Genomic DNA, 19,305 nt, shown 5'->3' with positions numbered 1-19,305 from the left:
TGTGAACCAGTGACTGCCTGCTCAGTTTAGTGCACAGGGAGGGACTTCAGGGGAAACAGAAACTCAGCCGTCTACATCATAACAACCAGTGTCAGTCTCCCAGACCCCACACATGTTGTGTGCTCTAACCCAAAAACAAGAACCTTAACATCTGTAAGAACTGCGAGCCATAACACAGTCCATGGAGGAATGATGGAGATGTGGATGCTTCTTCTTCTGCAATTACGCCTGGGTAATGCTCCATGGACTGAAGGTGGGAAGAAGTTAGATGTTAAATGATGCATGTCTTTGAACACTGAGCTGCTTGTGTACTGAGCTTTGTCCCCTAAACCTTTATCAGTGGTGTTGTTTTTACATCTATAGATGTGTGTGTATATGGGTGACGTGTATATAGATGTGTGTATATGGACGTTGTGTACATAGTGTATATAGATGTGTGTATGTGGATGTTGATGTGTGTAAAGGTGAGGTTTATGTTCCTACTCTCTCCCTCTCTGCAGTCCTTGGTGTTTCTCTCTCAGCACCTTCCAACGTCTCCATCTCTTCCTTCAACATGGAGCATATACTCAGCTTCCTGCCAGGTCCTGGGACCCCCCCCAACGCCCACTTCACTGTCCAAATCGTCCATCAAAGGTATTGAGTCCAGCATGATGAAGCTCAGATAAAGGAAGAGAGGTGATCATACTTAGGGCCAGTATTTACGAGTCTCTGCTGAGCTGCTGATGTCCAACTGCTGAATCACTGATTGTTACTAGACAAAGCACCAATAACACAAAGGCTCATTTTAAAATTATGTCATCTTCACTAGCAAGGACCACACCATCAACAGGGTACGTTTGAAAGATTTATTGAACAGATGGATGAATGTGTTCTTGTGGTTCCCGTCTTGATTTTGGATGTAGTGTCTGAAGGCTTCGTGGGGAATCTGTTGCAGCACCTGGGCAGAGGAGAACCCCCAAAAAGCTCCATTTACTTGAGATGAGCTTGAACATCTCTGAGATCTTTAAGGTCCGAACAGATGTTGCGATGATATGGTTGGGAAGACCATGTACTTATGATTGTATGAAATGTTCTTGAATGCCAAGCTCAAGTGATTCTCTGAGTCTGAAAGAGTGTCCTGAGTAATGAATAGGCGATATGCCAGACAAGGAAAGTATTTGACAGAAGTGGTGGTGGAACCAGAATCAAGTGACCACTTGTCTGGATTCGGTGATAAAGTTGTGAGTTTGGTGGAGAAACTGATGCCGCAAAGATTAACTTAAATGGTATGTGTTTTGATCACCAGCGCAGAATGGGTATAGGTAATGAAACAATCCAGAGTGACGAGATCGAACGACAGGAGGCAGTATTAAAGAGATGGGACAGAGAAAAGGGGAATGACATGCAGGAAAGAGTCCAGCCAGCTGGGATTCGAACCTGGGAGAAATACTTAGAGTATTTGTGCCCATGTGTTATGTGTCCTGACCAGTGTTTTACCAAGTAATAATATCATAATACCATAATGATGACATCAGCACTGAACACATGGTGCAGCTGAAGATGATGAGGAGGTCATTAGTTTTGCCATAAACCCAAGCTCTGATTAGGAAGATCAAGGTTACTACAGTTTATCCTCAGGGGAATATGACTCTGTCAATCCGTTGAGATATTTCACTAAGGACCAAACTAAAGAGTCAGGAGACCACAAACATCAGGATTCATCCACCATGATGATCCAGACCTCCTGCTCTAGACTTAATACACTATCACTTGTCTTTGGCCTCAGTGAGACAGATGTTGCCAGATGTTCATGTCAAACACTTCCTGTACAACAATCCAGTGGTGGAAAGTAACAAACTGTGCATTTATTGAAGGTATTTGATTCCTGGACTCCACCTCAGTTCAGACACAGATGTTCTACTGTTTACTGCTCTACATTCATCTGTATCTTCTTTTATTTTGAAGGAGGTCCTCGTGGAGACCAGTGGTGGGTTGTTTGGAGCTGAAGGCCGGACAGATTTGCAACCTAACCACAGCATTCAAGGACCCATACAGTCAGTACCGAGCCCGTATCCAGGCCTTCATGCCCACCCAGACATCAAACTGGACTGTGTCAGAGTGGTTCCAGCCTCTGTCAGACAGTGAGTCACCACAACACATTCACACACAGACACACACTTTTCTTAGAGAGATGGAACGAAACATCTCCTTCACCATCCCTCCAATGGCGGCCATCTTTGCTTAATCTCTTTAAACTGTGTTTACTTGTCTTGTGATTGCTGTCTTCCCAGTTGAGTGAATGTGAGTTGATTTCTCCCTGCAGCTGTGTTGGGACCTCTCGATGTGTCTGTGTCTGGCTGTGGGAACTGTTTGATACTGCAGCTCAGAGTTCCTGCTACAAGTGGTGCCCAGCAGATCCTGCAGCTGAAGACCCTCTACAGAGGGGTCGTGCTGCGAGTGCAGAGGACCAGGGATGGGGCACAGGTATGTGTCAGACCGAAAGCAGCTCCACTCCACGTTCTGTTCCACGTTCTCCAAATGTCTCATGTTCCTGTGATGAGGTGACCCACAGAACAATCAGTGGTCACTGTACAGACTTGTTCACACTGTTGTGGGTCTCAGTGTCACCAACAGAGTCTCCAGCAGACAACAGCTGCTACAACCTGATACATGGTTTCTATTGAGTTGCAACACATAAAACACAACACACAACGCAACACTACACACGACACAACACACAACACAATACAACACAACACAACACAATACTTCACTACACAACACGCAACACAATACACAACACAAGACAACGCAACACACAACACAAGACAGCATACAACACAACACTACGCTACACAACACTACACAACACAACACGCAATACAACACAACAGGGTCGAGTGTTCAGGGTGTGGTGATCAGGTCACCGTGGTCAGTGTCTGGTGGTCAGGGTGTTCAGGGTCCCGTGATCAGGTTCTCTGGTTCTCTGGTTCCCTTACTCCCTGGTTCTCTGACTCTGGTTATCTGGCTCTCTGACTCTCTGACTCTCTGGTTCTCTGACTCTGACTCTCTGTTTCTCTGACTCTCTGATTCGCTGGTTGTCTGGTTCTCTGACTCTCTGTTTCTGTGGTTCTCAGACTTTCTGACTCTGTGACTTTCTGGTTCTCTGGTTCCCTGACTTTCTGGTTCTCTGACTCTGGTTCTCTGGTTCTCTGATTCTGACTTTCTGATTCTCTGGTTCTCTGACTCTCTGGTTCTCTGGTTCCCTGATTCTGACTTTCTGATTCTCTGGTTCCCTGACTCTGACTCTTTGGTTCTCTGATTCTCTGACTTTCTGGTTCTCTGACTTTCTGACTCTCTGTTTCTCTGGTTCTCTGGCACTCACTCAGGCCTGTTGTAGGGAATAAGACTTACTGTTCGGTTTGTAAAAAAAACCAACATCTATATCAGCTGGATGGGGGTTAACGCTCTCCAGTCACATATGCAAAGTGCTAGCCATAAATCTGGAATGCGCGGACGCGGAGAGCATTATCAGTCTCTACTTTCTGTGCTGCTGCTACCGTTACATCACCACAAACCAGTGCCACCAACACTGTGCAGAGGTTCTGTGGTGTCTAGACACTGGTATTAAACAGGTTCACTGGTTAGCCAGTTCATGTAGTGAATGCCAGTTTGTTGGAACTATTATCCTTTTATTGAACATTTTATATAATCTATTATTTTTTTTATTTTTTTTTATTTTCATTTTTTTATTTTAAAATGCAAGATGTGTTCAAAATCACTGAGTCTCTAAATCTATTTTGTTGACCCACGTTCCCTATTTAAATTCTGTTGTATTGTCCAAGAGTGTGTAGTGTTATAAATCTCAAAATCAGTATAAAAGAGTTAGAAAGCTTGCCGATTAAAACAGTTGCAACTCAATGTCTTGTTGGTTTTAAAAAATATTGAGAAAGTATTAAAACAGGTATTAAAATGCATTAAATGTAACTTCAGGATTTCTATATATACCCTGCTCTGGTTCCCTGACTCTCTGGTTCTCTGGGACAGTGATAACTCTTTCTATCCAGCAGATCTTTGGTCACATGTCCCATTACCATGGTTGTTTCCTGTCTCAGAGGAGGACACTGACACACACCTGAAACTGTTGAACCCTCCCGTGTTTCTCTCAGATTATGTTTGAACCATATGAAACTCGCAGCACTGTGAAATACTGAGAAATCAAAACTGTAAACCCACAAAGCAGCTCTGCTGTATTAGATCAGCCAATCAGAATTTAGAGGTGGGTCTATGGCTCAGATGTTTTTCAGTGCGTGTGGTTTTACCTTTGTCTCCTCTCACCAGCTCGTGTTCCTGTGTTCCAGGAAACAGAGTCTGATGAGAACAGTGAAGAGGGATTCATCATCTGTAGCTTCAGTCTGGGCAGAATATAAAGCAGTCTGAGAGACGGGGGAAAAACACAAGCTAACAGACACATTAGTGATCCAGGCTGTGTGTTGTTGCTTTGTGTTTCCTGTTGTGAACACTTACATGTGACAGCTCTCTGTTGAAACTGTTGTTTCTGTGGTGAGACAAGAAGTAGGTGAACACAGAGCACCACCCACAGGACAAAGTACCAACTCCCCCCACGTGAACCATACTGCCCAATGGTGTGAGGATGAATCATGGATTCATTTGATCTTTACACACACTGAAAGTCACTGGGTAGATTAAAGTGTCAGCACAGGAGGATTCACTGTCCCTGGTCTCAGCAGAACACTGTCAGGTTCTGTTTCTACATCAGAGTTAGGACCAAAAATAACATGTGGTCATTCTGAGAGTGAACACTACAAGCTCAGGTTTTATCTTGATCCTAGACTCAGGTCTCGATCAGATCCTCAACTCTAATTGGCTCACTGACCTGTCGTCACTCAGATCCTCTCCTCTGATTGGCTCACTGACCTGTCGTCACTCAGATCCTCTCCTCTGATTGGCTCACTGACCTGTCGTCATTCAGATCCTCTCCTCTGATTTGCTCACTGACCTGTCGTCATTCAGATCCTCTCCTCTGATTTGCTCACTGACCTGTCGTCATTCAGATCCTCTCCTCTGATTTGCTCACTGACCTGTCGTCACACAGATGTTCTTATGGATATCAACATTTCAGATAAAACACAGAAGAGTGAAATGTGGACTTTGAAGAACTTTCTAACACTTATTTTTGAAACAATAAATAATTTCTTGTCTTGACATGTGTCTCATTCTGTGGCTGAAGAGGTTTGTTGTGTCCTGGTTTGTGTTTCAGTTCACACTGAATCTGCCTTACACTGAGGAGACCATGATCACGTACCTGCAGCCAGGTGTGGAGTACTGTGTGACCGTCTCTGTGACCACCCTCTTCCGCTCCAGCTCTGTGTCCAGTCCACCTCACTGTGCCTTCACTAGCCCTCCTCCATCCACAGGCTCATGTATGTCACTGTGTTGTAGTGTCACTGTTCAGAGTGAAAAGTGTGGGTCCGCCCACAGGTTTTTACCAGATGTCCTGATCACACTCCTCTGTCTGTCTGTCTGTCTGTCTGAGTCTGAACACACGAGCTTTCTGAGTCTGAACACATGAACTTTTCATTCTTTAAATGTGAGTGAGTCCTCACTCTCTACAAACAAGTTCCTCTGTCCCCAGTCACAGTTTTAATGTCCACATGGGCAGGTGTAGTGTTAGTACTGAGAACTCACCTGTCAGTTGATCAGGAACCACCAGCTAAGGTAGACCTAATTGGCCCTGATGCTGATGATACTCAGCAGGCTGCAGTTCCTCTCAGTGTCCTTGGCTCCAGGCTAAAAGGCTGAAAGAGGAACTTCATTTGAATCTAACAGTTCCTCTCTGAGCACAGTTCGCCACATGCTAATTAAAACGTGTTTATTCCAGCAGAGTGTCAGGGTCTGGTCTTGTTTTACAGTGTACGTGATCCTTGGCCTGCTGGGGGCCTCCTGTGTGCTGGGACTCCTCCTCACTGGACTGGTTGTTCACAGTGGTCGGCTGAACTCATCCAGGACTCTGGTAACTGATGCAGCGTTTGGGACGTGGAGGGTGGTGTAGAGTTTAGCTCCTGACGTGTCTGAGGCTGCAGCTGACTGAACAAAGACCAGTGTTCTCCATTCAGCCCAGTCAGCCACATTTTACTGATCAGTTCATCACCTCATTGTCAATTAATTAAGTTTTGATCCTATAGTTCAGCCCTTTGTGAAACACATTGTTCTGTGTGGAACATCTTCACTGTGTGTTCTCACTGACTGTGAGTGTCAGGTACAGCTGGAGGGTTTGAGAAGTAAATCTATAAACGTGTGTCAGGTGATTTGTCACCTTGGTGATGTAGATGGAGGCAGGACCTCCTCCCACATCACCAAGGTGATTGTTAATATTCATGGTTGTGTTGTGTGAGAGTGAGCAGCTGCTGCAGTAACAGGGAGGGGACTGGTTCTTTCACTGCAGTGGAACAAGCTCTCATTATGTGACTGACTGTGTTTCTTATCTCTAATCACACACAGCGGCAGCATAAAGACTGGCTTCAGACCCCCCACAGCCTGACCCCACCGCTCAGGAGCAGCTCTGAGGGGGGAGGGGATCACTGTGAATGACATTAAAGATATGTTGGAGGGAGTGGGCCGAGGTTCCACACCTGAGGAGGCCAACTGGTTTTGAGAATTAGAAGAAGTTAAGGGTAAAGTTCATGATTTAGTGAGATGTGAGTGAGATGTCTTTGTTATATTACGTCTTCGTCTCTTATGGAGGTTTATTGGTGCCACAGCAGAAACAGGAAACAGACCATTATCATGTTCTAACGTTAAAAGTTGACATGTTCTGAAACAGTCCTGTCATGATATTGTGGCACTGCTCTGCTGGTCTATGGCAGCATTAAGCCTCCATAACCTCCAGTTACCTGTGAATGAAGTTATTGTTTGAAAACTGGATCACATGAGGAGAAACAGGAAGTGAAAATAAACTGAAGTGAGTCACCACCTGAGACAGGTACGACCTCAAACATCAGGTTTGTTATCATCACTGCTGTCCTGCCTGCTGTCCTGTGACAGGTGAGCAGGTCACATGATCACTGCTCACTCTGACAGGCTGTTGTCATGTGTCTTCGTTGAGCTCTTCATCAGAACACCTTGTAGAGCACTGAAGTTAACTTTGGTCTGTCTGTATGTACGTGCTCATGTTTGTAAACCTGAAGGTTTTAGTGTGAGAATATCATCAATCAATCACCAATAAATCAACCTGAGACCAACAGACACTGATTCAGTCTGACAGGAGCAGAAGAAACACGTATTCTCTCTGTGCACTCTCTCATTAAAGTCAACTAAAGTGCAGTGATAATGTTCAGTCCTCAACATCCAAACGTGGAGGGGGTATGTGGAGGGGGCTCAGACACAAACAGCCCATTCATAGTGACCTCAGTAGAACTGGTGGGTGGACACTTAGACTGAATCAGTATAACAGTTTCACACCTGACGTAAGCTTCAAGGAACATCCACACAGTGTATCTGGTACAAATAAAGAATATCTGGTGTTCGGTAACGTCAGGATCCTTCAGTCTTAAACTCTGATGACACAGAACAGACACATTTCCTGATTTTGATTTACTGCAGGAAAAATGAGCAAGAGCTCGGAGCTGGAAGAAAACTGCTGCACCCACAGCTGGTGGATGTGGTTCAGTGTCCGTCCAGGAGAGAACAACATCCACCTGTGAAAACAGGAGAACCCAGGGGAATACATAAGAACTCAGGAGAATTCAGGAGAACTCACAGACACACACACAGACACACACCTGCACCAGTGCTGACACCTGCTACTCACCTGCTATTCACCTGCTATCTCCACGCCGGCCATCCATCTCCAGACTCTATCACCCTAACCCTAACCCTAACCCTAACCCTCCATCGGGATTGTTTACTTTGAAGAAAAACAATCCTGCATTTTATTAATGAATTTAAACAATAACATGTAAATGTGACTTTTTTTGTCTTTTATTTGTTTCTCTGTGTTTGTCCCTCTGAATATAAAATTGTGTCCAATAAAGAAAGTGAAGTGATAACAACAACAAAAAATGGATGGGGGACATGGGAATAAACAAACCTAACCAATCAGTTGTACACTACTTTTTATGATGTATTGTGGGATACTATGAGTCTCTATATAGGGTATTAATAATTCTCACTATATATTCAGACAGAGCACTACAGAATGGTGAACTCATACAGTGGACTATAGAATGAGTAGTGAGTGATTTTGGATACAGCCACAGTTTATGTTTGTGGATAACAGCTAGCACCAGCTACCTTGTTGACATTTTTAGGCTAAACTCACCTTGGATAACAGAAAGTTTCAAAATTCAGATCAGATTTAATTTTCTCATATTTCTTTCAGTAATCCCATTGTAACTGGGGGTTAATTGAGCTTAATGACTAATGTCATCTTTATGACTTTAAGATAAGAGAGCAGGAGATTGACAGGTGAATATTCATTTAATAAATCTCCAATAAACCCAGAAACATGAATAGCATGTTAAGTTGTTTGTGTCTGTCTTCTGTCTTACATATAGGCTGCAACATGGTTTATTGTGCTGCGTGGGGATGCTACATTCAGTCAGAAAAATGACTGAATGTAGCTCAGGTCAGTGGGAGATACCATACCATCACTAAAGAGACAAACAACAAAAACAATGACAATGACATGTGAGATCATTAAACACTGCATTTGCATGTTTTTCCGTAAGGGAAGAACACATCATTGGCTTCATGTTTGGTTCATTAAAAACGTTGAGACAGAGTGAGTGAGTACTGTCTCACTGCAGACACACATGTGACTGTTTTCATGCCCACATGATGAGATTATGGGATAAAAATGTCGCTGTGTACCAGAGAAAACAATGAATGTGTTTTGTACATATTGACCTGATAATGTCAAGAACTATGGGAAAAAATAAGGCTCTAATCAAATCAAGATTCAGATTATAATCAGATTAAAATTACGATTATAATCAGATTAAGACTCAGATTAAAATCAGATTAAAATGGCAAACAAAAAATGTACAACAAATAAGAAATGTGGCCAAAGAATCATGGGATTGAGTTTTTAATTATTGAATTAATATTTTTTCTTTCACAAGCTTCTTATGTCATGAATGTGATGAAGCCATGTCACTGCACATTAACCTACATCTTCTGTGTATAAGATCATCTTTTTACTGATTTAATTACAGTTCACTGTAAATATTCTGGGTAACAATGAATTTCGTGTTTCCATCAGAGAAAGGTGACACCGTCCCAAAGCTCAGCAGTGTATTTGCTCCCTCTGCAGGGACTGGATTTGGGCCACAGTTTCAAACCAGCATGTATGATGTCATGAAGTCAAACACCTGTTGTCACTGAATGCAACAAGTGAGCTCAGTGTAATACAGTGGACTTTACAGTGAGTACAGTGGTTTATAATAGTTTTGGCTTTTCATCTGTTTTTATTTGGTTTTGACTTTTTGCTTTTTTGAAGCACGTTTGTTACTTCAGTTAAATGTTTAGTTTTAGTTCACTGAAGTTAATTAACAATGAAATACTTCACTTCATTAATACAGTGAATGTTTTGGACACCTAAAGGTCACATGTACTGATCATACACTGAGAGCCAATCAGCTGTGAGAAACCACTACCACAGGGTAAGAATACTCCATCAGTACAAGTGTACAGTGTTCAAGCAAAAGTACAGAAACGACAGAAAAGTGCTAGTTACAGTACGACAGTAAAAGTACTTCCTGTAGTTACAGTATCATTGTAAAGGTTCACAGCTAAAGAACTGAAGATAGATTTCATATCCACCTGAACAGATGCTGATGTAAGAAGTACATTTTTCTTTTTTTAGTCTATTTTAGTTTTTAAACACACGACACAGTTCAGTTATCCTTTTTATTCTAAAGCCTCGTTTTATCTTTATTTCAGTTGTGTTATTTTGTTCGTTTTAGTTAACAATAATAATAACCTATATTAATAGTCCTATAATAATATAATAGTCCTATGTGGTCATTTACCGCCACCAGCAGCTCCGCCCCACCCTCCTTTGTTTAAACTACAGTCAACATGGCCGACACTTTTTACAGCGGGCACCGACAGCAAGTTACACGAAGACCCATTCGTTTCTGCTCAGAGAGGAGTTTCGTTTCCGCGGAGTTCCCCGCCTTTAGTCCAGCACGGAACCAGGAAGTGATCGGGTCATAACTGAAACAGAGCGTCAGCTGAACCACATTGTAAACCGACAGGAGAGGATAACATGTCGGCCACCGTCCGGTGCTTTATCCTGACGTTTTCAGCACTGTGTGGATCCACAGGTAACAGGGTTACCTCTCTCGCTCTCTCTCTCTCTCTCTCTCTGTGTGTGTGTGTGTGTGTGTGTGTGTGTGTGTTTCAGACATTATGAGGTGATATTTACTGAAGCAGAAACGTGCTGTAACGTTATCTGAAGTTTAAAATCACAGGTTGACTTCTGAAGTGACCTTTGACCTTAGGACAATCATCGCTGTGTACTGAGTAGCACCGTGGGTTTAGTCCGGTACAAGATCATGACGTCACTGTTTACTGTGGTCACAAATCGTCCACTCAATTATCACTTTGTTAGGAACGCCACACTGACTCTGGGCTAGTGGTGTGCGGATCGATACTGAAATATCGATACTTGACTTCCAAACGTTTCTGTTCTAGGATCGATTCTCACATTTAACCATCTATACCTTAAGTCAATAATTTGGGATAAATGTGTCTTTTATCATCAACAGGGACACAGAAAGTAACAACGCTATCACTGGGATCTAATCTAAATAATACTGGGTTGATAGGAACTACTTCTCCCGTAATCATATGTAGTACGGCTCTCTAAACACATGAGCCACTGAACAGAGTGTTGACGTTGATCATGACTGAAAACAAACGAAGTCGTGTGTGGAACTTCTTCAGTTCTGAGAACAACAATGACGCAGTTTGTGATGTGTGTGTGAAGACTGTGGAGTGCTGTGGCAGCACCACAAACCCTGTCAGACACCTGAGGTGTGATCTCAGGACACAGTATCACCTCAGGGTTACTGAATGTGACCTCTCGGCTGTGTTTGTGGTGTTGGTGCCTTTGGGAGGATTTTTTAATGCAAATATCAAACAGTTAATATGACTTGCTGTAAATTCATTAACAGAATGTGAGGAAGTCTGTGCTTCTGCTTTTTGAGGTGTTAGAAATTCTGGTGTTATTTTATCAATACGTAAGCTCTAACTACCTCATATCAGTGACTGTGCTCATTATATATGGCTTGCTACTTAGCTTGTTAACTAGCAAATTAGCCAGCAAATCTTGGGTTAGCCTTTAAGCAACATACCCAGACGCTCAGTTGTGCTAACGATGCTAACAGGAGAGCGTGCCACAGTCATTAAGCGTTTTCAAGGGAGCCTGATTCAGATGCTGAAGTGTCAATTAACATGCAACTCCTAAGATTCTTCGTCTGTAGGACATTGTCTTTTGATCTGTTGAAAGCTAAATGGTGCTCTGAATGTATTTTAATTTATTATTAAAGAATTAGAAAGAGTAGTCTGATGTCTTATTTGAAATGGTTATCGCCTACTTATTATTTCCCTTCTCTGAACATATTAAACTTATATAAAATATCGGTATCGTATCGGTATCGGTGACACCAGCCTGGGTATTACTTAGTATAGGATCGAAAAAGAAATCAGTGGTATGGCGCATCACTACTCCGGGCAGCTCCTCCCTTTGTACAGTCACAAAGAAAAGTCAATTTTTTAAATTTTTTTTTAAACCAACTTGATTTATAACACATATAAATTAATACACAATAAATCCTCCTTTAACCACAGAAACAAACAGGATGAAATGTTGAAATAAGAAACATGGTAGGAAAACAAGCAGAGAAAGTTGATCCATTAACTTAATAATTAAATCACAACAAAGAACTGATCACAGTCAGAATAAATTATATTCAGACACCAGTTTATAGAGTTTACTCTATAAATCCAGATGCATCAGACCAGGTCTTCACCTGTCCAGTGTTGGTGAACCTGTGTCCACTGCAGCCTCAGGTTTCTGGTCTTGATGACAGGAAGTGGAACCTGACGTGTTCTCTGCTGTTCACCACAGTTGTAAGAAGTGGTTATCTGAGTGACCAGAGCCTTTCTGTCGGCTCCAAACAGTCTGTCCATTCTCCTCTGACCTCTGACCTCTCTCATCCACACAGAGCTGCTGCTCACTGATGGTTGTGTTGAGATCAGCAGCTTCACAAACACTCAGACCAACAATCATATCACAGTCACTCATTAACTGAAGCTGCTGCCACACAATTGGCTGGCTGGATATCTGCAGGTGTACAGGTTTTTGTAATGTGACTGTATGAGGTTTCTTGTCCTGAGTGTACCTTTAATCATACCAACGTAGTGTCACATTGTGTTTGGATATCTGTGCAGTGGTATCAGGGATCCTCAGCAGGCCCACAAATGTCCACTTGACCTCCTTCAACATGGATCTAGTGCTGAGGTGGAGTCCACCTGCAGGAGCAGCCAGCAGCCTGGTCTACACAGCCGAGTACAAGTGAGTACACACTGACCTAACAACACAACCCTAGACAGACATCAGATACTGAACCAGCTGCTGTCTGGGCTGCAGCCACAGCTTATTATTTATTACTGATTATAGAACATAATTCAGTCTCCAACATCCACAACTCACTGTCAGATAAAACAAACAGCAGACATCACATCACATCACTCCAGCTTCAAAAGATGACGAATCATTTATAAAACTGAATCACCTTCTGGTTTCTGCTCCACTAGTTTCTATTTCTTACGAAGTCAAACTTCCTCTAAACTGCTGTGTACCTACTGCAGCTACAGGAGGAGCCACTAGATGGCAGTTTGTCCCGAGTCTACTGGTGAAATAAGTTATTGTTACATTTTAAATACTGATTTTGATGTGACCATGTGTCTTTAGTGTTGTGACATCACACCTGACACCATGTGACCTCTATTTAAAGAGGAACTAGAAACTGTAGATGAAGATGTTCAGGACAATAAACCACAAATGTGATGATCAAGACTCCACACACTTTGTACAAGATTTGGATCATCAGCAGGTCACTGGAGCATTGTCAGACAACACAGTGACAACACAGTAACAACACAGTTAGCCTAGCCTGTTAGCTTGACCCCTTTGCCTGTGCTCAACCAATGAAGTTGGGTGGGTAGGGGTGCGCAGTTTCCACAGACTGTGCTGTCCACAGTTGTCACAGGGGCTGTTTCTTTGACACTATGTTTAGAAATGTTTTTACAAACTAAATTCCAGTCACCTCCATTGTGTTGTAGAAATTTCACATGACTGAAAATCAGATTTTATTCTCAGAATCCTGATTTTAATCACTGAATCCTGACTTTAATCTCTGAATCCTGAGTTTAATCTCAGAATCCTGACTTTAATTTCCAAATCCTGACTGATCACAGAATCCTGACTTCAATCAGAGAATACTGACTTTAATCTCAGAATCCGGATTTTAATTTCTGAATCCGGACTTTAATCTCTGAATCCTGACTTTAATCTCAGAATCCGGACTTTAATTTCCGAATCCTGACTAATCACAGAACCCTGACTTTAGTCTCAAAATTCTAACTGATCTCAGAATCCTGTCTGATCTCAGAATCCTGACTTTAATCTCTGAATCCTGACTTTAATCTCAAAATTCTGATTGATCTCAGAATCCTGACTTCGATCTCTGAATCCTGACTTTAATCTCTGAATCATGACTGATCACAGAATCCTGATTTTAATTACTGAATCCTGACTCTTATCACTGAATCCTGACTTTAATCTCTGAATCCTGACTGCAATCAATGAATACTGACTTTAATCTCTGAATCCTGACTTTAATCTCAAAATTCTGACTGATCTCAGAATCCTGACTTCAATCTTTGAATCCTGACTTTAATCTCTGAATCCTGACTGATCTCAGAATCCTGACTTCAATCTTTGAATCCTGACTTTAATCTCTGAATCCTGACTGATCTCTGAATACTGACTTTGATCTCAGAATCCAGATTTTAATCTCTGAATCCGGATTTCAATCACAGAATCCTGACTTCAATCTCAGAATTCTGACTGATCACAGAATCCTGATGTTGTCATGACAGTGCACTTGAAACTGAATAACCACCGGGAGATTAGTAATATCAGCATGCTGTTTGTCTGTAGCACTACAGTCATACCCTACTCAGTGGCCTGTGTGAACATCTCCACCCTTGAATGTGACTTCACTCGCCTCAACACCTCTATCCATCCATCCATCGTCGAGTATGGGAAGTACACCGGCAGAGTGCGGGCGCTGCTGGGGTCAGAGAGCTCGGCCTGGGTGGAGAGTAACCACATCACCTTGGACAAAGACAGTGAGTAGAAACTCTGTGTTTTATTTTCATAACAGAAGTGACAGTTACTGGATGTGAAATACAGATGACCTGCTCTCAAAAGAGATGATTTTAGTTAGTTGTAGCCTGGTGAGGTTTGATTTGATTCTAGATTAGTTCAGGGGTCTCTAACCTTTTTCCTGAGAGCTACTTTGACAGAATAAAGGGGCGGAGAGCTCCTCATGTCTTTTATAACTGGTTACAGACATTGTATCAAAACACTAAAACTGATCTCAGATCAATAAGATCAATAAGATCATTAAGTCAAATATCAATATTGAAAACTTTGTACCAAAAACATCTGAAACTCACATCAGTGTCAAAAATCAGAGTCATGATTCATTCATACCTGAGCACTGGTGATGCTCTGATCAAGTTCTTTGCTGCCGATACTGATCATTTTTTGTGTTTTGAGCTCGCAGCCCTGTGTTTATTTGATCTGTCCCCCATGAGGTATTTTATTGTGGCATGCATCAAAGATGACGTACGTTGTATCAGTCTCACACACTCTGTAAAAGTTACACACGGCCAACATGTTTTTTGTTTTGGTGGCCTGTCAAGTGTCGATGCAGTGAAGAAGGTGGGAGGCAGGACTACACTACACAGCACACAGAGCTTCTCTCCGCTGCAGACACCAGAGTATTAACCACAGGTGATCAGTGACTAGAAGCATTAAATATCGCTGACGTTATATCATATCAAGTCAAACACCTTTTTGTCTTCACTGACGACATCTAACAGTGTTGTGTTTTTAATATTTTATTTTGCTGCAGAAGACCTGAGCTTTGTTAGCTCCCTGTTAAACAAGCTGTTGTCTTTCCCGCTCTTCTCTCTGTCCTCCTCAGCCATCATTGGTTCACCCAACATCTCTCTCTTCTCCAATGGGGCAACTATCGAGGTCAGCATCAAAGACCCAGTGTTTGCGGTCTCATCGCTCAGGAATGTCTACATCTCCGCTACGTACAACATCAGCTACTGGAAGGACGGCCAGAAGGAAAAGGTGGATGCACTGGTTTTTACCTCACAGTCATGGTTCCTGTGGGATACAGGGAGGAGCACATTATTATAAAGATTATTAACCAATATGTTTGGCCCCATGACAGAAATATCTGAATGACATGAAGAATATCATGTCATGAGCAGACAATAAAAAACACTAAGTTAATAGTAGTGGTAGTAAATGTTTGAAGCGGGGAGAGTGTGGAAGGTTAGCTGATGTCAGATTATTTTTAATCATATGGATCTATTAAAATCACAGTCTCTCAGTTTTACTGTGTTTTCGTCTTAATGACACGTCAACTTGTCATATTTTCTATTTGATGAAAAGGACTACAGAACACAGACTTAGCCTCAGTGACATCACCACCAGGTTACTGAAGCTCAGAGTGAGCTGCTCCACCGTTGCCATCTTGGCAGTGCCTGACTCTGCCCCTAACTCTCAGCTAAGCCAAATATAGGAAAAGAGGTTGGGTATGTGTGAAGTTGAGATTCTGGTGCATTATGGTTTAATAACTGTGACAAACATACGCTCCTGTTAGCATTGTTAGCACAGCTGGGAGTCTTGTTCGAAAGCTAACCCAAGGCTAATTAATATGTCTACGTTGTTGTATTAGTACTGTAACCTGGATCTGAGTACTTCCTCCACCACTGCTGAGATGTCCACAGACTGCTGGCAGAGTGCTGGCAGACTGTTGGCAGTGTTGTGGCAGAGTGCTGGCAGACTGTTGGCAGACTGCTGGCAGACTGCTGGCAGAGTGGCTGCAGAGCTACCTGTGCTGGTGTGTGGACCATGTCCAGCACATTTTAAAGGAGCTGAAACTTGTCATCTGACCACAGGGGTTCTTACTGTCGAGTAAACATATTGACATATTATGTGTGAACTTTTCCCAGTGGGAGCAACAAGAGCTCTCTCTGCTTTTCCCATGTTTGTACATGATGTGTGAGTGAGTGCAGTAATCATCATCATCCTCAGTGACATGCTGACTCCAGCGCAGCAACATGTACACAAGGAAATATTACCATGCTGCTGATTCATAGGTACGCTAATGTTAGCTAATTAGTGCTAATCACAAAGGACAGATAGAGCTGACGCCTATGTGTTTACTGAGGTGATCATCACTGACTCACTTCACTCCAGCTTCATGCTGACACTCTGTATCAGTCAAAACCTGGACCCAGCAGACTGTTGACCTACGTCTGGAGCTGGAGGCTGAGGTTGTTTGTCCCTATCTCTGTGTGGGTGGGTACACACACTGACAGCTTCTCTGTGGCTTCCTACAGGCCAAACACATCAGCAATGTACAGCAAAACCGGGTGGTTCTGAGTGACCTAGACCCAAGGACCAAGTACTGCGTCCAAGTCCAGATCAACACAGAGAGCAATCCCCACCCCAGCAAGCCCAGTGGAGTTGTCTGTGCGAGCACCACTAGGGGTAAGTGTTTATAATGTGGTAATGTGTTTATTCGTGGAATGATCTGGTGCTGGATTGATGGAAGTCCTAAGTCCACCTGACCACGGCCAGAAGGGCGACGCTACACTGTGTTGTCACTGTGTGTTGTCACTGTGTGTTGTCACTGTGTTGTCACCGTGTGTTGTCACCGTGTTGTCACTGTGATGTTACTGCGTTGTTAGTTTTGTCACCGTGTGCTGTCCCTGTGTTGTTACTGTGTTGAGACTGTATTGTCACTGTGTGTTGTCACTGTGTTGTAACTGTGTGTTGTCACTGTGTTGTCACGTGTTGTCACTATGTTGTTACCGTGTGTTGTCACTGTGTTGTTACTGTGTTGTCACTGTGTGTTGTCAGTGTTGTCACCGTGTTGTTACTGTGTTGTCACTGTGTGTTGTCATTGTTATCACCGTGTGTTGTCACTGTGTTGTCATCGTGTGTTGTCACTGTGTTGTTACCGTGTGTTGTCACTGTGTTGTTACTGTGTTGTCACTGTGTGTTGTCAGTGTTGTCACCGTGTTGTTACTGTGTTGTCACTGTGTGTTGTCATTGTTATCACCGTGTGTTGTCACTGTGTTGTCATCGTGTGTTGTCACTGTGTTGTTACCGTGTGTTGTCACTGTTTTGTTACTGTGTTGTCACTGTGCTATCACTGTGTTTTCACTGTGTTGTTACTGTGTTGTCCTGTGTGTTGTCAGGGTTGTCACTGTGTTGTTACTGTGTCGTTACCGTGTGTTGTCACTGTTTTGTTACTGTGTTGTCACTGTGTTTTCACTGTGTATTGTCACTGTGTGTTGTCACTGTCACTACCAATTGGATCATGCTCTGTCCAGTGACATCACTGTAACACCTTCAGGCCGGCGTTACAATGAACCTGTTCAGAGAATGAACCACTGCTCCAATCCTTCATTCCCTCTGCTGTCAGGCTGCTAAACTCTGACAGAGGTTACCTGTAAACTTTTAAATCCAGTCATTTTATTATTTAAATTATTTACTCACTTCATTCAACAATCTATTTTTTTTTTAATTGTTTAATTATTGATCCATCTGTGAGTTCTGAAGTTGAAGACTGGTCTGGTCTGCTCTGTCTCTCTGCAGAAGATGCTCCGTGGGTGGCAGCCGTCCTGACCTTTGTCCTCATGGCAGTGGGAGTGGCTCTGGTGGTGGTTTTGGTTGTGTATCGGGAAAGTATCTCCGTCTTCTTTTGTCCTAAAGATGCCCTGCCTCAGCACTTTAAAGAGGTGTGTGTGTTAAGATGTGTCTTCTGTGATCAGCTGGATCATGTGTGTTCAGGTCCTGAAGGGGTCCCCTCATTTGGATTCTTCATGCAGTTATTTTATTGGTTCTTTTAACACAAACCTGAATCATTCCTGCCCCCAGTATCTGCTGGCGCCCCCCAACTCCACCATCTACCTGGCCATGAGGAACTCCCACCCACCCAAGGAGGTCTACCACCAGATCAGTATCCTCGCGGACCACAGGACTGAGGAGGAGGGGTGCCCTCTGGAGGCAGCAAGGACTACATGCAGCAAACAGCCTGACATCAGCGTGGGGGGGGGGTAGAAGAAACGATCAGTGAAATACTCAGTTGTTTTATTATTGTTCCTGTTAAGAGTCACAGAGACGAGGAGCTGCAGGACTGAGACCTCATCCAGGTCTTTGTGCTCAGTCCTCATCCTGCACACTGTGTGTAACTGCCCCAGTGGAGCTGCTCACACTCCATGACTTATGGGGCATTGCGCCCCACGATGCCCACCATCCACTCTCTGTGTCTGATGTGTTTTTTCAGATGTAATGACTGCATGAGCCTGCATTCACTGTGTCAAACTGTTTTCACTGGGGCAACGTGAAGGTTTCCTTAATGAAAATAAATACAGACCTCAGATCAGTGAAGTCAGGACTGGAAGACAAACACGGTTTCACATGACGGCTGTTGTTAGTGGAAGTGAAATAAAGTCAGTATTTGAACATGTGATATGAGTCTGTGTCTCTGTTGGTTTGTTTGACATGAAACAACATACAGTACACAACAAACTGAGTTAGGGTGAGGTCTGTAAAATCCTGTTCATTTAATACAACTTTCACCAAAGGCGCAGAAGAATGAAGACAACTCGTCAGACAGAGAGGTTCGTGTTAAAGAACAGAACAGCAAAAAGGGTCAGGGTTGGGATCTTTGTCATGTTGTGAACTTCCTCTCCTGTCTGGCCTCTTTAAAAACTGGTGTGATCCTCTTCACTGTGTTTAGGATCTTTGTTTGACGAGATCGCTGCAGTGAGACGCTTCTACTCCTACCCCCCCCCCCCCCCCCCCCCCCCTCCACGGACACCTGTGGATTGTTGACTCTGTCCAGGAACCGATCAAGGATGTCTCCATGGCAACTTGCTGTGTTATCGCGATGACACCCTGCGAACTGAGGC

At 43.2% G+C, this 19,305-nt stretch overlaps 2 protein-coding genes across 4 annotated transcripts; both read left to right on the top strand.

Annotated features, from left to right (window-relative positions):
- Positions 1 to 44: 44 nt before the first annotated feature.
- LOC139625512 (interferon alpha/beta receptor 2-like) lies at positions 45 to 8,100 on the top strand. 2 transcript variants are annotated; one of them, XR_011691907.1, is made up of 8 exons: positions 45 to 253; positions 501 to 633; positions 1,945 to 2,120; positions 2,303 to 2,463; positions 5,261 to 5,423; positions 5,913 to 6,013; positions 6,502 to 6,674; positions 7,603 to 8,100. XR_011691907.1 is itself a non-coding variant. In XM_071485554.1 (7 exons), exons 1-7 carry the CDS (start codon positions 190 to 192, stop codon positions 6,589 to 6,591), a joined length of 888 nt encoding a protein of 295 aa, XP_071341655.1. In that variant the 5' UTR covers positions 45 to 189; the 3' UTR covers positions 6,592 to 8,100. The 2 variants fall into 2 exon arrangements, 1 of the variants encoding a protein (XP_071341655.1); XM_071485554.1 differs by having other exon boundaries at positions 6,502 to 8,100.
- Positions 8,101 to 10,060: 1,960 nt separating this feature from the next.
- LOC139625498 (interleukin-10 receptor subunit beta-like) lies at positions 10,061 to 18,863 on the top strand. Of its 2 annotated transcripts, XM_071485541.1 has the most exons (8): positions 10,061 to 10,328; positions 12,460 to 12,583; positions 14,234 to 14,424; positions 15,004 to 15,094; positions 15,288 to 15,442; positions 16,723 to 16,873; positions 17,987 to 18,129; positions 18,269 to 18,863. In XM_071485541.1, the coding sequence occupies exons 3-8, from the start codon at positions 14,335 to 14,337 to the stop codon at positions 18,449 to 18,451; spliced, it is 813 nt and encodes a 270-aa protein (XP_071341642.1). In that variant the 5' UTR covers positions 10,061 to 10,328; positions 12,460 to 12,583; positions 14,234 to 14,334; the 3' UTR covers positions 18,452 to 18,863. The 2 variants fall into 2 exon arrangements, with proteins under 2 accessions (XP_071341642.1, XP_071341636.1); XM_071485535.1 differs by lacking the exon at positions 15,004 to 15,094 and having other exon boundaries at positions 10,063 to 10,328.
- The last annotated feature ends 442 nt before the right edge of the window (positions 18,864 to 19,305 follow it).

The sequence above is a fragment of the Trachinotus anak genome, unplaced genomic scaffold (genome assembly GCF_046630095.1).
Source record: "Trachinotus anak isolate AG129_WGS33_773 ecotype Australia unplaced genomic scaffold, CSIRO_AGI_Tana_v1 ptg000001l, whole genome shotgun sequence".
In the NCBI taxonomy this organism is placed as follows: domain Eukaryota; kingdom Metazoa; phylum Chordata; class Actinopteri; order Carangiformes; family Carangidae; genus Trachinotus; species Trachinotus anak.
Note: the sequence above shows the minus strand (reverse complement) of the source record. Positions and strands in the feature narration are given on the sequence as shown.

Excerpts from the sequence above, each read along its gene's own strand:
- LOC139625512 (XM_071485554.1), top strand. The coding sequence starts at position 190 with ATGATGGAGATGTGGATGCTTCTTCTTCTGCAATTACGCCTGGGTAAT. Across the intron at positions 254-500 it reads TAATGCTCCATGGACTGAAG|TCCTTGGTGTTTCTCTCTCA; the intron begins GTGGGAAGAAGT and ends CCCTCTCTGCAG. Across the intron at positions 6,014-6,501 it reads TGAACTCATCCAGGACTCTG|CGGCAGCATAAAGACTGGCT; the intron begins GTAACTGATGCA and ends AATCACACACAG.
- LOC139625498 (XM_071485535.1), top strand. The coding sequence starts at position 10,271 with ATGTCGGCCACCGTCCGGTGCTTTATCCTGACGTTTTCAGCACTGTGT. Across the intron at positions 14,425-15,287 it reads CATCACCTTGGACAAAGACA|CCATCATTGGTTCACCCAAC; the intron begins GTGAGTAGAAAC and ends TGTCCTCCTCAG. Across the intron at positions 18,130-18,268 it reads TGCCTCAGCACTTTAAAGAG|TATCTGCTGGCGCCCCCCAA; the intron begins GTGTGTGTGTTA and ends TCCTGCCCCCAG.